This window comes from Solanum lycopersicum, chromosome 3, assembly GCF_036512215.1.
Source record: "Solanum lycopersicum chromosome 3, SLM_r2.1".
In the NCBI taxonomy this organism is placed as follows: Eukaryota; Viridiplantae; Streptophyta; class Magnoliopsida; order Solanales; family Solanaceae; genus Solanum; species Solanum lycopersicum.
Window position 1 is genome coordinate 7,154,496 of NC_090802.1, and position 16,728 is coordinate 7,171,223.

Genomic DNA, 16,728 nt, shown 5'->3' on the forward strand with positions numbered 1-16,728 from the left:
TGAATTTTCAATTCATATCCAAGTTCCATTCAACCTCAACCATTTAGACGACTTTAGGATGTCTCCAAACCTCTAGAGTTAGCTCCATCACAAATATTATCATTCACAAGTAAAATACACCATAACACCACATTTTGAATGTTGCATCTATGAATTCTGGTCCCATCACAATTGAAAAGTGCTATAAGTTTTTTTTAATATTGTTATTCGACTCCATCATACATGTTTCTTATCACCTTAGTATATGTCCTTTGTATATCTTTTAACCTTGAAGCATCTCCGTATAACCTTCATAGGAGCTTTGTCATAAGCCTTTTGAGGAGATTCTATGAAGTTGTTTGAAAGCTAGAGATATACATATGACATATACTTGGACAATAAAAAACATGTACATAAAGCTAAAATTTGAATAGTGTCAAGACACTCAAAAGTAAGGTAGTTAAATTTTAATATCATAACAATCAAAATCGAAATAAAACAAAAGAGAAAAGACATGAAAAGACCATCGAAGTTGTCCCATATTTGCATAAAGACACCTAAACTTTTGAAGTATCCCATCATCCCACTAAACAACTATATATCGTTGTAAATTAGCCATTTTTACCCATTAACTCATCTGGGTTGTTTACACGCACGTTAGGCGCGTCATGGGTCATTTTTCCTTTTTATTTACCAGTTTAAAACAGCCACATGTCATTTTTTTTTCTTTAATATTAATTGTTTAATCAATTTTTGTATCTTCCCCAATTTAAACTCAAAAATAGCCTTTGGTAGCCCTAAAATTTTGATTTCCATGGCAAGAACAATATTGATTCTCTCTTTTTGACGACTTCATCATCTTCCTCAAGAAAATAAGGTAGGAATTCGTCTTTTCTCTTTTAATTTTCAGTATAAACGTTAATTTGAAGTTTTTTTATGGTTGAATTTCTTCTCAATTTTGTGGTTAGTTTTTGATTGAAAATGTCAAATGCAATGTTGAATCGTATTTGTAACAATGGCAACTGTAGGAGGTCGATTCTAACACTTCTACACTATAATAATCCATAAAATCAGAATAATCGAAAAAAGTGAAGATTTTAGAACCCTAACATGTTAGACCTTCAATCTCCAAGAATCTTCACAAATACACATCAACAACGATCAACAACGAGATTGTCAACAACAACACTTTGTATTTCGTTTGATTTTTTAGGAAAAAGTTGAGAAATGAAATGAAAAGGAGTTCATGAATTTTCTTTTAAAAAAAAGGTCGGGTCGGGTTACCTAGAGAGTGAGCAACACGCGCATTACATAGATGATGGAATGAGTAAAAATGGTCAAATTACAACGATATATAGTTGTTTAGTGGTGTTATAGGACACTTTAAAAGTTTAGATGTCTTTATGCAAATATGGGACAACTTCGATGGTCTCTTTATGTCTTTTCTCAAAACAAAACTCTATTTTTTCAAAACTTAAATTTGAGATTCTAAAAATATATTAATTGAAAAAGAAAAAAAAAACTTGAAGTAGATATAATGCCACAACATCATCATCCAAATTTTCTCAAAACATTTGGCGCTTTGCTTTTCCTCTTCCCTGTATCTCTGCACTACAGCCTCTTGTTCTCCTCCAATTCCAAATCCTACCGAAAATGGTGAAAACAGTAGCAGCCATGCGAGGAGCTGGAGGAACCCTTTTCTGTTCTCAGAGTTTCGCTGTCTTCAATAACACTCAAATTCATGCCCAAATTCGACCTTCATTACCTCTTACATTGCCACCACTTGTGCACAAATTGACCACTTTCAGTAATCAAGATTCAATTTTGGCGAAAACCCAGTATCGTCTTCGACTTAAGGTTGTTACTAAAGCTGCTGATTCGTCTCAGCCTACCTCTGCTATAACTTCATCCGGCAACGCTATTGTTCCCGATGAAGAGTTTTCACTTGCTAAGGTACTTATCTTTTGATTTAGTTGACTCATTTGGAGAAGGATTATGGGGTCATTTGCATATTCGCCCAAATAGCTTTTTTTTTTTTTTCTGTTGTTGGATATATAAGTTTATATTTTCGCATCATAATATCCACAAGTTATGCCCGGCATTCTTAATGAACTTATGTCCGCTAGGCGTAAGTTCAATTTCTAAGAGAAAAATTTAAGACCAGTGGTTGTTATGAGTTTAAGTTCTATGGACTTACTTATCAAATGAAAGCCCTTTTGAGTCTAGTTTGTAATGCTGCTAACTGTTCGTCAATTTGAGCTCTGTACGGGAAGTTATGACCATTGAGGTTAGATGCCCTAACTTATTTGGAACCGAGACATAGTTGTTGTATTTATGAGGTTCTTTCTTGAATGATTTTATATTTGGCACAATAATACTCCTTTTTCAAAATGTTTGATACTGTTCCAACTAATGATGTTTTATTCAACTTTCAATGATTCAGTATTCAAATTTTAAATTCTGTCAATGTTTTCTCTATCAAACTAATAGTAACTAGTTTGGTAGTAATATTTTAAAATCTGAAACTCAATGCAGTAGTACATGTCGTATAACATGAAATGGAGGGAGTATAATAAGGACAAAGAAAACATTATAGAGGAATATGTCAGTGAGTAAGAGAAGAGGTAGTCAGAGATTTAGTGGAAAAGAACTAGTGACTGGATTTCGAGTGAGAAAAGTAAAACTTTACTTCTGCAGTCAAATAAGATAATCTTTGAACTGCACCTAAGGGTGTAGCCTAGTGGTCAATAAAGTGGGTTGAGCACCATGAGGTTTCAAGTTCTAATTCCACCATAAATAAAACACTAAATGATATCTTTCTGTGTTGTGGCCAATGCGGACAGTCCTGTTGGCATACCGGACACCATGGCAATCAGAAGATGATAGCCTTGCGGACAGTCCTGTAGCCATACCGCACACCATGGTTATCGGAAAAGATGATTTTTGAGCTTGACTGATAATATATTTTTACACTGTAGTCGTTTCAGTTCCTTTACGTTACATCATTTTTGTAATGTTTATGGGTTTTTTTACTGCACTAATTATGGAGTTTTTCCTTGCTCTAATGTGGACTATTTTCTTCTTTTCATCATGTGTTTTTCCTTACTATAATGCACAACTACGTTGTGTGCTTAGTGTTAAAACCCATCTGACTTGGACTTTTCTTTGCTTTTACATCATCAAGAAAGATTGCAATTTTATCCTATATCAATTTATTTGGGTCCTATAATACTGGAATTTTCTTGGTCTAGTAAGAAATTCAATTTTGATGAAAATGAACAGCTTTATAGGCCATCAATGTTCTCAAATCTACTGGTCATGAAGGAATTATCACTTGTTCTCTGAACTCACTCGCATGTGCAGGTTTCTTTTGGAGTTATTGGACTTGGTCTTGGTGTTTCACTTCTCTCGTGAGTATAATTAATTCATCATACTTTATATTATTGACTTTCTGTTGTCTAAATTGACAAAGAAATACTTCAATGAAGGGCTTTAATTTTGTTCATTCATATATAGGCTTTCATATTTCTCCTGTCCTTTTGATTCTTCTGAGTCCCACACTTCTTTTCTTTTCTCTCCCCTTTTATTTTCATAGCAAAGAAAAGAGATTATTGGAGGTCACATTTCCTTTCTTGTTTTCTCATTTTTGACACATTTAATTTGACCTTAAGTCTACTTTGACTACTATTGTTCATTACACTCGACAGGTATGGTTTTGGGGCATATTTTAACATTCTTCCAGGTTCCGAGTGGTCTGCAATTATGTTGACATATGGTTTCCCACTTGCAATAATTGGCATGGCTCTTAAGGTGATCTTAGCTCTCCTCTTCTTGACCAACTTGCTTGTATTAAGTTAATAAGACGTAGGATCTCAGTAATGAATTATTGGATCCATGCTTTGAAGTATGTTCTGTCTAGTGTTGTTTAATTCACTGAAGCAAATATTTCTGCTGTCATGCATGAACATGTGGTCACACCTTTAATCCGCCACCTTGATGATCCTGGTGGGGAGATCAGTTTCATTGGATAACTTACTCTCTTTTACTTTTCAGTATGCAGAGCTCAAACCTGTGCCATGCCTGACATATGCAGATGCTGAACTACTAAGGGAAAAATGTGCCACTCCAGTCCTTAAGCAGGTAATGTTCTTCTGAAAACCCTCCTGTCACCTTGACCTTTCCCAAAGCACGCCAATGCATACCAAGAAGCTCCAACTTTTTTGGGAAGGGGTGTATTTTAGCATGGTTATTCAGCCAAAAGTTTGTGATAGGCAGAAGTCAAAGATAATAGTCCCTTCTGAAGTTAAACATCCCCCTTAGCTTTTCCAGCAGCCCAAAAATAGTTTTTAACATCCTGTAAAATACTATTTTTATCGAACCTTAGGTTACACCATGATTTCTTGAAGTCCACCTTACTGCTGTTAATAAAAAATATTTCTTCTCCACCTTTACTCCTCCTAATAGGCGAATACAATTTTTTGCCTCTTTCCCGTTACCAAAAGACCAAAGTAACAGTGATCCTTTATGTTCCCTGGACTAACCATTCCAATTTATGTGACGTTGTTTGACTTGACACAAAAGTTTAATAAAGAAAGGAAAACTTTTGTAGTTTGTGGTCAAAAACACTCCTTGACCATTTGTGTGGCTATAAATCATTTCATTAAGGGTAAAAGGAAAAATCTTGAATTAAGTTGTTTCTGTGGGACGAACTAAAAAGGAAAGTGTGCCACATAAATTGGGATATGGGGAGTATATATGTGCTATTCTTATCTTGATGACTATGAATCAGAGACTTAGACATTCATTTTAATATGCAGTGAGTAGCTTCTCGCTAGGTTAAGTCAAACTTCTACAATTCCTGATGCGATTCTTCTACTAAGATAAAATGAAGTCTAAACACAATTGTTTCCTACTATTGATGATTTGCTACTAATACTTCCTTATGATTGTACTCCCAGATTTCATTTTAGTTATTTCATATTCAGGATAGATACATTCTTCAGTTACTGACTAACTAGTAATAGGATTTTTATTCTATAAGGTTAGGAGCGATGTGATAAGATACCGTTATGGGGATGAGCAGCATTTGGATGAGGCATTGAAGCGTATTTTCCAATTTGGACTGGTAATTTCCCTTATCGTTGTGTTTAGAAGCTGATCTTAATAAGAAGCAAACACTGATGAATTTTCTGGTGAACATATAACAAATAAACATGACATGTCCCACATTTTAATTACTTTGAGTTTTTGAATGAGGTGAGCTTCATAACTCAATGGAAAACTCCTAGAAAAAAGAAGTATTTAAGTTGACATTGTATCTCCACCGCAAAACTCGTCATTCTCATGGGCTTAGCCTATAGGTAAAATTATGCACGCACCATGGTAAATGTTAAAATAAATGTGTTTTGCATTCTAATAGCTTGTTACATAACTAAGCAATTTTCATCATAGGTTGAGCAGCGAACTTTCTTGTGGCTATTTTTTAGTTTAGCTAGAACGGGTACCCTGTTCTTTATATATTTTTCATTTATAAGAATCTGCTAAATCCAGAAGCTTTGTATGCAGCAACATGCTTTCTCCTTCCGAAAGATTCTCTTTAGCAACTTCTTACCATATGGTGGAAGTGATTGATTTGGGTCTTTAAGAAGCCGTTTCGCAATTTTAAGCTTAAATTGTTAGCAGGCAAATACAGACTCGTGCAAGTTCATTATTAATAAAACGTAGAGAAAAGATGACACTAGGTTGTGATCAATTTTCAGGAATGTTGTTCGGATGGGTTAACCATCGACTCAAAACCCTATAAAATGAGTAAATTCATGAAAAGTTCATCCTCAAACTTTGTCGCACGATCCTCTTCTTTTCCATTCTTTTGGTTCAATGAGTTTTGTCTTCCATCTAGTAGCTTCATATCAGCCGCACATATTGCCAGATTTTATGCCCCAATTCTGACAGTGATGTACCTTTGTAGTGGAATAGACACAAAATAGCTTTGGCAACGAGAACAACATCTGTCTATCTAAAACTTGTAACATGTGTTCAAAATATTCAATATGTTGACTGTCGGTCTTAAACATCAAGTCTATCTGTTGATAAAATTTTCTGAGTACTCCTTTTCTTCGCTCTTTTCGTTGCAGGGTGGAGGAATACCACGTAGAAGTGCTCCAATCTTACAAAATATTCGAGAAGAAGTATGCTCCTTGAACTTGATTATGTTTCTAATCAATGATTTGCTTCCTCTTATGAAATAATATGCTGAGTAGTTCTTTTATCCTATGTTACTCGGACCCTCCAAAAATGTTGCCGTCCCCATGTTGGATCCTTCAAAAATACTGGCGGTATTTCTAAAGTCCCAAGTTAGACTTTATAATTTCTAGATATAAATAAATTATCCTCCCACCTAAACTATATCTGAAATCTCTGTGGATCCTACAATTCCACTATTTGGATGTTGACAGTTGTATTCAGTTGGACCTTATTATAACCGAGAAATCCCCAAGGACCAACCGGTCCACAGTTAGATACTCCGTGCACTCCTTTACCTTTTTCCATGTTTATACTGCGTTTTTGTCAATGGCAGCCTTCAAACTCCTCATGTACACCTAATCCACACGTCACTGTTCTTATTCTGCCTTCACTAAGAAATTCGTGGATTTTCATCACTGTCCTGAAAGGACATCGACATCACATAACCAGAACTTCAATAATTGTGTTGTTTGCAAATCGCCTTATGCTTATTGAGTATCGTCATTTGTCAACCTTTTTTTCCTCCTCTTCTGATTTTTATTTCAGCTGCTGATTTCATTTGGTAATTTCTATGTTTCAGGTGACTGAGGATGGTAAATACTGTCTAGTGCTGGTATTTGAGGCAAAAGCTCTGCAGTTATCAGATTTCGAAAAAAGACAGGTAAAACAACGATACTGTAAACACATCCATATAGTTTCACAACTAATATTCTAATCCACTTCACTCTTGATAGGCAAAATTTACGTCTTTCTTTGGACCTGGAATATCATCTGAAATTGGTTAGTTCTCAAATTCCATTGACCTTTAATGTGACTTTGAAATCAGACTTGTTTGGACTAATCTTCGTAGCGTTGTGCTTGCAGTAAAGGGAGAGAATGATCTGTATGAAGTACGGCTAATTTCCAACACAACATTGTAGATTGTGAAAAAATCTTGTTACTCTGGGTATATAGAGAAGGTCCACTGTGCCACTTAATATAATGATAATTTTTTCAGTCTGCACTGTACATTGTTGAATCCATAGGAAAATGATATAGAATGATGGAAATTATAATCCCACATGGTAGTAACTTGTATGAGACCTGATGTTATTTACCTGTACAATTGTAATTTATGAAGATGTGGTTGATATGATATAGTAGTAATATGCAGAAATTGATTGCAACAGTTTGCCTAATATTCAAGAATTGATTAAAGTTTGTAAATGCTACAAGTTGCCAATTTCATTTGGGGCAATTTAGTTGGCCTGCATGGTTTGTGATGCCATCTGTGATTCAGCCAAAGTTTGAAAATCAAATGTTACTACACTAAGATTGCAACATGTTCATTGATATGATATCGTGGACATTCTTAAAACAATGGTGTCAAGGTCAGTTTGCGCACAATTGTTAGTGAACCTTCATTCAAAGATGAGATAAATCAAACTCACATACACAAGATATACACACTAGAAACCCCATGGCTAGACAAAGATATCTGGGTATGATAAAAGGAGGCTAAAAGATAATTGATTTGTTAAATACTCTGAATTATTCAAAAATACAAAGCTCATCGACACAAGCCAACACATCAGTATACAAGAAATAGCTGTATTCCAACTCTAATTATTAAATGGCGATGGAAATAGCATCACAACAAATTGTACTAAACATGTTTCTTTTATCAGACTAAAACCTGTTCTAATATCAAACAACTTCAGCAGTAAATACGAAGAGTAGTCGAAAATCACAAAATAAGGAGTACAAGACTAGGCTACTAAGTTGTCACTGCTGTCCATCACCCGACTCTTGTTTTGAAGCTTCCCTGATCTCATCCCCGGCATCATCCTGGAATCATCATTTACAACAGAAAAACCATTGAATGATCAGATTGGCAATGATCAAAGCAATACGGCACATATTATTTGACATGCTAGTATTTCACATATCACCCTAGTCCATATCCTAGGTTGCACACAAAGGTCATGGCCTTCCTGACAAATCTTTTCCTCGTGTCCATGACCAGGAGAAGGTAAGTATACACTAACGAAAGCTGCTGTTTGGATGGATATGCATTTCACAAGAGAGAGAGAGAGAGAGAGAGAGAGAGAGAGTCTTACCGTGGTATCAGAAGTCCAAAGTGTGAGATTGTCTCGGAGAAGCTGCATAATCAATGTACTGTCCTTGTAAGATTCCTCACCCAGTGTATCCAGCTCTGCGATGGCATCATCAAAGGCCTGATACGAATAATCACTGTTTATTGAGTTTGCATTTTCTTGCTTTTTTCTTTTCTTTTTATTATAGAGTTTTGCAGGCTCCAAAACTACATACCACTCGCAGACAGGACGGACAGTAAGAATGGGAGAAAACTACACCTAAAAAGTACAGACAGCCAGACCAGTATTTTAAAACATAGAAAGGGACAAAATCCTAACATGCCTCATTAAACTTTGTGCATGGAGAAGTACTATTACTATAACACCAGGTCGCTAAAGCCCCAAGACAACGGGGAAAAATAATGCAAAAGATATGAATTCCTCCTTTCAGTTCAATCAAAATAACCAATTAAAAGTTTTTGTCCTAGAATGCAAAAAACACTTCGCTCCAACCTTCAGTCATAAAAACTCGTGCGATTCATGACTTCTTACAATAAAGTAAAAGGTGGACATATAACCAATTAATGATTGAATATCAAACTTCATTGTCCTTGTAATGCATTAAGGCTAAAGTTAGTTTATCACAATAATTGCGCCTCAATCCCAATTACAAAGCTAAAGTTAATTCCTTTGAAGTTTCACATTCAATTTGAAATTAGTAAGGACATCTAACTCTTTTGTAGTCTATGCATGATCGACCAATCGTGTGTAAGATAACAATTTTAAGTTAAATAAGTCAACATAAGCTGAGAAGCTTACCTGTTTTGCAAGGTTACAAGCACGATCAGGTGAGTTAAGAATTTCATAATAGAACACCGAAAAGTTAAGGGCAAGTCCCAGCCTGATTGGGTGAGTAGGAGCCAGTTCAGCCAATGCAATATCCTATACCACAAGAGACAAAACAACTCAAATCATTGTTATATACATTAACCTGCTGATATAGTGAACTGGTAACCATGAATCACCTACCTGAGCAGACTTGTAGGCTAATAAAGTGTTCTCTGCAGCTTCTTTCCTCTCTGCCCCTGTCTTAAACTCAGCCAAGTACCTATGGTAATCACCTTTCATCTTCAAGTAAAACACTTTGGACTCGGCTGTTGAGGCTGATGGTACTAAATGGGATTCGAGAAGGCTCAAAATCCCATCACATATCTTGCTGAGCTCAGCCTCAATTTTGGCTCTATATTCTTTAATGCTGCTAACATGGTCTTCATTTCCACGGCTCTCCTCTTTCTGCTCAATTGAAGATATTATCCTCCACGAAGCCCTTCTTGCACCAATGACATTCTTGTAAGCCACAGAAAGAAGATTCCTTTCTTCCACAGTCAGCTCTTCAACATCTACCTTTGCAACCTTCTCCATAAACTCAACCATTTCCTCATACCTCTCAGCCTGTTCAGCCAGCTTGGCCATGTACACATTTTCTTCACGTGAATCGGCCATTTTTGTTGTCTATAAAGTTACCTGGTTCAACAAAATATCTAGGTAAGTAAAATTGACAGATACTAGAAAATATTGATTCCACGCATAGCTTGACTCATGTTTGGAACTAAGTAATGAACATCCTCCATACTTATTCCTTGAGTATTTTTGGGACACTTTGAAGGCATTTGGACATGATTTGGATGAGATTTGAGGAAAATTGGTTATAGAAGTTGAAAACAATACTTGGAAGTTGAAGTTGTGTTTGGACATGAAAACAAAGTAGAAGTTGTAAGTGAAAACTTGAGATAAAGGTTGTGTTACGTTATTGACGAGTCAAATTCACCCTTCATAGTCGACTTGAGAGAACTTAATTCCATCTAAGCAGTATTTAAATAAAATCTCATTATAACTATTCAAAAATCAAATAGTTTTGTCTTAATTAATAGAGTTTCAGAAATTATAAACAATTCAAAGTTAATTTGAATATTAGATTGTAAATCTCATTCCTAAAGCATATGATAGCACGATATACAAATATTATACACGTTTCCCCTCTTACTATAAACATTGTCATTTTTCTTTGATGGATGGAGCAATACTAGAGCTAAAACGGAAACAAAGCAACAATATTAACAAAACTAGCTTAAAGAAAGCCAACTTAAAACAATCAAGTAGTCAAAAGTTAAGAGATCTTAATTTTTGTTTGAACTCATAACATATGAATTGCAGTGAACAATCACCAGACATCCAAACCGCTAACAAATGGATTCGACTTATATTCACTGATACCCTACGAATAAAATTATCACTGCAATCTAATAGTGGTAGAAGTTATTTTCCATATGTTCTACTAGGTTATTAGTTGTAAATAGTTTTTCAGATGACCTAATGGTGTCCATATAGCTAAGGAGCGCAGGGTCCAATTCCTCAAAAACAATCTCTCTTTCTACCCCACTATGTTTGACTGCAGATTTTGAAGTTGAAACTTGAAAATTTGAGTTTTTGAAATTGTGTTTGGAGTTTGGATATACAATTACTTGGAATATTTTTTTGATGTTTGTGAGTGACAGTGCAATTTCTCCCAAAAATTGATGTGGACTAATTATTGGTGAACTATTATCAAAGACATATTTTCTAAATCTGATCCAAAATCTATGGCCAAACAAATTTGAGGATAATTTTTCACAATCTAATATAAAAGCTATGATCAAATGCTAGCCAAGTTAGATGTAAAGTACGCACATATATATCACCGTAGTTGGACTCCACTGGTAAGACTACACTAGAAAACATTTGGTCATGGACATATTTTACTCCCTCTGTCCCAATTTATGTGGCATTCTCCATTTTTAAAGAGTCAAATAGTTCAAGTTGAAACAGAAATTTGTGCATGGAATCTTCTATTTTTTTGAAATGAAATTTATATATTTGTAAATTACGAAAAAAGTACAGTAAAGTCCCCAGTCACAATAATTGACAACTCAAAATAATTAAAAGATATATGAAAATTTTATAGTCAAAGATAGACTTGTTCTGAATCTCAAAAACTGAAAGGTGCCACATAAATTAAGAGGGGGCATTTGGTTTAATATATGTATTGTTTTCTTTATTCATTTGTTTTGTTTTTTAACATTGGATGCAAGGAAAGGGGAAAATGAGGGAAGGGATTGATTATAACCAAACTCACCAGCGAAGTAAAAGTTCATATAACCAACCAACTTAGCTACATTCCCCTATACATGTTGTTGTTGGGGTGTACGAGGGGAAACGAACACCTTGTTTGGATGATTGTTATCCATTGTATTATATTTTTAGCTTATATATGATGTTTGTTTTGATTTTTACTTAAATTCTATTGTATCATATTGTTTAAATCCATTGTTAGATAACGATGAAAAACCTCATTTTATATAACAACCTATTTGGTATGATTGCGTCGTTACCTTAACATTTTCTTCTCATTTTGTCTTCATTTATCATTTAATAATCATAGTTCATTTTTTATCTACTTTTTCACAATAGCTCTAACCTTACCTATTCTCCTTGTAGCTTTATTATTCAAATCATGGATGTACAAAATCATGTAACGAACAAGAACAACACAATCTATCCAAATATTAAATTCATTAAGAATACAACAAAATACAATACAGCAGAGCCAGAATTTTCAGTAAGTGGATTCAAAATACTAATTAGCAGAAGAGGTCGAAGAGGGTTTGACATCTACTATATGTAACTAAAAACTATTTTAACCATGTATAAATAATATAATTTTCCGCCGAACGAGGTTGGGATGAACCTAACTATAAGGTGGCTCTGCCATTGAATACGATACATTATGTGACAATACATAACAATTATTCAAACAAAGTGGAAGACTTCAAAGGATTATTGAACATTTTATCTACAAGTGTATTGTCTCTATGAAGTAGAGAGACCAGCAACAGAATCTAATGGTATATCTCTAAATCTGAACCAATCAATAACATGAAAACTGAATTGGACAACTTACCTGGTGATTGATGTCTCTAACGAAGAAGAAGAAACTCCAATTAGAAGGATATTGAATGAGAAGGAAAAATGAAAAAAATTGAAGTGAATTTAAAGCCAAAAAAGAAAGGGTTATTGAAGATTTACGTGTTTCACGGGTTGACCCGTTTTAAAGGACTGTTTGGTGTGGCTGCTTGTTAGAGTCGCGCTGGCTTTCACGGTTTTCTTTTGGGTTAGTTTACTCCAAAACTACACTTTTTGACCATTTTGTATTTGGCCTCCTCTTTTCTTTTTTTTCCTCTTTATTCGATTCGAGTTAATTATTCTAACATATTTTATGTTATTGCGATTCATAGATGATATTGATATACATTATAATATTATGATATATTGATTTATTTTACGAGTTTTGATCACTTTATCAAAAAAGAAAGACTTCATTTTAAAGGGAGTGAAGGGTATTTAAAAGTGGAGTCGTAAATATTCTAGGTCCCTTCTTAGCCGCTGAATCACTATAATTTCTGGTTTCGTTAAACCTTTTACCATCCATTGTATCACAATCATCTTAAGGATAGAGAACCAAGTTTATTTTTTTCTTTGAATAAAATGTCCAGACATAGAATAATCATTTGAGTAAGCATTGTTGTTACAATATAATCTCATTGTTAGAAATATATCCTATCTAAAATTATCCAAAAATTGTACTCCAATCCACAAATAACATATAATTCAGAAATTTTAGGCTATTGTTGCAATTATATCGGCCTAAATTAGCCTGAAATTAGTCCAAATAATTAAACAATAACCTAAAGTATAGTCCCAACACTAAAGTTTGCTAAGTTAATTTTTGGTGGATATTCGATAGTTTATAAAGTTTAGTATCATGATCCGTCACTTTTAAAGTCGAAATCCGTGATATTAGGCTATCATTTAAATAGATTTACCCAACCCCAAAAAATCCGGGTCGGGTTATATTGTGTCGGATCTTTTTTTCTTATCTAGACTTTGATGAAGAACACAACACAATGACAGAGAAGCTCTGAGTTTCCCCTTAGCTGTTGAAAATGATGTTATCAATGGCTACACAGCTTACTGTGAATTGGGTTCCTGCGTTTTCTTCTCAAAACCAATTTTTTTCACCCAAATTTGTCTTCTTTACAAAGGGGCAGTCTTTTTCTCGACGTTCTAATGTCTCAGCAATCGTACCCAGAAGAAATCTTGGGGGTTTTGCTACTTCAGCTGCGGCTGCCTTGAGTTTTGCTGAAGAAACATCGACCCGTGATTCTATTTCCTCAGATTCTCTTCAAAAAGAGGTAATTTTCACTCTCTGACTTCCCTCTTAGGTGTTGTTTGGTAGAGTGTGTATAAGTATCAGTAATGCTGCGATTATTTCCTATCCATTGTTTGGTTTCTGTTTGTTAACCAACCAACACCTGCACAACTGGCCCTTGTTTTCGGGGGCGAGCTTAGTGCACCAGGCTGTGGACAGTACATGGTCCAGAGGGAGCTTAGTGCATCGCGCTGCCCGTTATAATCCTTTAGTTTTTTGTTGAATTGTGGGAAGTGAACCATCCTCTTAATGTTAAAAGATTTTGCATCCAAGGGTGTGTCTTAATTGTCAATAGAACTAGAATGAAAAAGATTACAATGGAAGACCATGTAATAATCCACCAGAGGCACTATGAAGAATAATATGTAGTTTCTTCCGATTTGGGGATCGCCTGGAAATTGGAATACTAATTTTAAAAAAGAAAAGTTGTAAGCTTAGGAATAATGGGGCAGATTTATTTATAGGAAAAGGGCCAATTTTTCTCTTGAACTATTTGAAATAAGATTACTTTGTTGTCCGTTTCGGTTTTTGGCACAAAAATACCTTTGCCATTAGCTGGCTTGATAAATCACATTCTTACTATGCTATCATCTTTTAAGTTGATCAAAGTGTAAGTTTGTATTCAGTTATATCATAACATTCAATCTCTCCGTACTAGCGTAAAGTAGATATTCGAGTTAACTTTATACTATGGGAACGTTATTAGTATCTTTTTTCAGTTGACAGGAAAAAGGTCTTTCTCGTAAAAGATAGCATTAATTTGTGAAGATTTGCTATCAAGAACAAGTTCTTAATACCTAATCAATATTCATTAATGACCAAGCAAATAAATTTGTTTTCGTTAGGGATGATATATAAAATGTTAAACATGACCAGATGCCTCATTGGTTCCAAAATTTTGTGGGTGATATTGACTTTGTTTAAGGACTGGAGGATAACTTTGTCCCTTTTCCATCTGAGTGGGACAACCGTTAGTGAGTAGGGAAATTTTGAGCCACTTGGCTAACAGCGATGGCATTTTTGTTTCATAAAACGAAATGGAGGACATAATTGTCCTATTTCAAAAATTTAAAAAGCAAAATTGGTCTTTTATCTTTATTTTTATTATGTCTGAAAGGCTGCAACAGATCTCCACGGGTTTGATTAGTTTTCTTTTCCGATTCTTTTTTCTTGAACCAAGTTGATGGATGACGGTTCAAACCAGTGCATCTGTCGTTTTAATACGATGTTGGGTGAATGTCTCATTTAGTTGTTTAACCTGTTAAAAAAAATTGTTTTTATTTATTTTGTTATGTATGCAACACGTCTCCTCGGCTCTGTTTCTTTCTTGGACCAAATTGATGGCTGGTTCTTCGTACCAATGCATCTGTGTACTTTAATACTATGCTGCGTGAATGTCTCAAGACATTTATAAGTTCAATGGTTAGAGACGAACTGCTTTGATTTACATAGTTATGTCTGCAATATCTTTATTTTGGTGTTTGATTCTCATTTTATTTAGTTTTTTAAGAATTTCATAATATTTGCACCATTTTCATTATGGTGTTTGGCTCTTACAATCTGCTGGATGTACAGAAGCTCGGTGTGTTGGTCAAGCCACTGGAGAAACCTAGGCTAGTGTTGAAGTTTATTTGGATGGAGAAGAACATCGGAATTTCACTAGACCAGGTAATTCCTGGTCATGGCACGATTCCGTTGAGCCCCTACTATTTTTGGCCTAGAAAAGATGCTTGGGAGGAACTTAAAGTCATGCTCGAGAGTAAACCATGGATATCCCAGAAACAGGCAATTATTCTTCTTAATCAGGCCACGGATATCATCAATTTGTGGCAACAGAGTGGTGGTGATTTAGCCTAAGCCTTCATAGAACAAGATTTGTCATGCTGCCACTGTTCATCATTTATCTTTAGCAATCATGCCTGTTATGTTGTAACTTTTTTCACTTGAAAGGTCAGTCAAAACTTATTCAATTTGTTTGTTTAGATTTTCCTCTTGTTTCCTTTAGTTTTTGGATCATATTGTAAACTATATATCTTAAAATGTTAGCCTTGGTTCTTCATGAATATTAACATCTAACAGAAACAAAATTAAATTGTACTGATGGTAGGAATTTATCTATGTTGAGTATCGCACGTCGTGGGGATAGTACGCTCATTTGGTCTCTTTATATAGTCTTGGCTAATCCTTCTCCATTTGCTAGGTCCAAGATTCATTTCTCATCAAAGGTATCTAATCCAGACCCATCGCAATTCATCGTTTTCGATGTTGGCCCCATCATATATTGTTAAAGTGTCCCTCATTGGTTGGGATAGGGTCATTTGGTATCCTTATATGGTCTTGGACTATCCCTTTAATGAGTTAAGTTTTGGGGTTGAATTAGGCTAGTGATTTATATTTCTTACCATATAGCTTGGGGTTGAACAACGACAATAACATATTCATCCCATAAGTGAGGTCTAAGAAGGTGAAATGTACAGATTTTATCTCTATTTGTGAGAGGTGGAGAAGTTATTTTTAATAAATCTTCGGTAAGTCTATCTCCTTTCATGTATCTCTTTCAAAGCTTTGTCCTTCCACAATCCATATTTTATGGTCGAGGCAGAATCAAGATTCATAGTGTATAGGTTTTCGATCATAATTTTTTTTTCTTATTGGGTTCTAATAAATTAAATATATATATATATATATAACTATTTAATTGAGAACTTATTAACTCAGATGAGTTATGCGTTCATTAGCAAGTTAAACCATTAATAAACTTCAAATTTTAACTCCATCTTTAAATCAGGGCCGAACTTGAAAGGGAGTTCGAAGTTGAAAATTTGCATTTCATTTACAAGGTTAAAATCAAGTTGAACCTCCTTAAACTTTTTGTATTATATATGTATATATATTAGACGTAGCATACTAGTCTATAAGCTATTAGGGGTGTAAAAATAGTCTCTATCAATGGTGACAAAAATTAGATACCAAATATCAACTAATATTTAATAAAGATATTGTTCAACGAAGCCTTGTAAATTATGTTGGAGAACCTTAATAGTTTAATTAATTAACTACACGAGCTTTCATCTTATTAGTGACCGGTGAAACTCCCTCTCCCCTGCCCCATAAGAAAAGGAGCAC

The 16,728-nt window shown here is 34.7% G+C and overlaps 3 protein-coding genes across 3 annotated transcripts; 2 read left to right on the forward strand and 1 right to left on the reverse strand.

Moving 5' to 3' along the window:
• Positions 1-1,508: 1,508 nt before the first annotated feature.
• On the forward strand, positions 1,509-7,428 carry LOC101255370 (uncharacterized). The gene is made up of 9 exons (XM_004234516.5): positions 1,509-1,932; positions 3,343-3,389; positions 3,687-3,789; positions 4,033-4,119; positions 5,021-5,104; positions 6,114-6,167; positions 6,803-6,883; positions 6,957-7,002; positions 7,087-7,428. The coding sequence occupies exons 1-9, from the start codon at positions 1,633-1,635 to the stop codon at positions 7,140-7,142; spliced, it is 858 nt and encodes a 285-aa protein (XP_004234564.1). The 5' UTR covers positions 1,509-1,632; the 3' UTR covers positions 7,143-7,428.
• A 292-nt stretch (positions 7,429-7,720) lies between these two features.
• LOC101255667 (14-3-3-like protein) lies at positions 7,721-12,514 on the reverse strand. Its single transcript, XM_004234517.5, has 5 exons — positions 12,295-12,514; positions 9,327-9,821; positions 9,117-9,239; positions 8,322-8,438; positions 7,721-8,049 (listed from the first exon to the last, which is right to left on the reverse strand). The coding sequence occupies exons 2-5, from the start codon at positions 9,798-9,800 to the stop codon at positions 7,987-7,989; spliced, it is 777 nt and encodes a 258-aa protein (XP_004234565.1). The 5' UTR covers positions 9,801-9,821; positions 12,295-12,514; the 3' UTR covers positions 7,721-7,986.
• A 715-nt stretch (positions 12,515-13,229) lies between these two features.
• Positions 13,230-15,665, forward strand: LOC101255964 (small ribosomal subunit protein cS23-like). The gene is made up of 2 exons (XM_004234518.5): positions 13,230-13,585; positions 15,178-15,665. Exons 1-2 carry the CDS (start codon positions 13,337-13,339, stop codon positions 15,457-15,459), a joined length of 531 nt encoding a protein of 176 aa, XP_004234566.1. The 5' UTR covers positions 13,230-13,336; the 3' UTR covers positions 15,460-15,665.
• Positions 15,666-16,728: the final 1,063 nt, after the last annotated feature.

What these genes read in the sequence shown, in the direction of transcription:
- LOC101255667 (XM_004234517.5), bottom strand. Translation starts at nt 9,800, where the DNA reads ATGGCCGATTCACGTGAAGAAAATGTGTACATGGCCAAGCTGGCTGAA. An exon ending in TAGCCTACAAGTCTGCTCAG is followed by an intron (nt 9,240 to 9,326) that starts GTAGGTGATTCA and finishes CTTGTGGTATAG; the next exon opens with GATATTGCATTGGCTGAACT. An exon ending in TTTGGACTTCTGATACCACG is followed by an intron (nt 8,050 to 8,321) that starts GTAAGACTCTCT and finishes TGATGATTCCAG; the next exon opens with GATGATGCCGGGGATGAGAT.
- LOC101255370 (XM_004234516.5), top strand. Translation starts at nt 1,633, where the DNA reads ATGGTGAAAACAGTAGCAGCCATGCGAGGAGCTGGAGGAACCCTTTTC. An exon ending in CTTGGTGTTTCACTTCTCTC is followed by an intron (nt 3,390 to 3,686) that starts GTGAGTATAATT and finishes TACACTCGACAG; the next exon opens with GTATGGTTTTGGGGCATATT. An exon ending in CAGATTTCGAAAAAAGACAG is followed by an intron (nt 6,884 to 6,956) that starts GTAAAACAACGA and finishes CACTCTTGATAG; the next exon opens with GCAAAATTTACGTCTTTCTT.
- LOC101255964 (XM_004234518.5), top strand. Translation starts at nt 13,337, where the DNA reads ATGATGTTATCAATGGCTACACAGCTTACTGTGAATTGGGTTCCTGCG. An exon ending in CAGATTCTCTTCAAAAAGAG is followed by an intron (nt 13,586 to 15,177) that starts GTAATTTTCACT and finishes CTGGATGTACAG; the next exon opens with AAGCTCGGTGTGTTGGTCAA.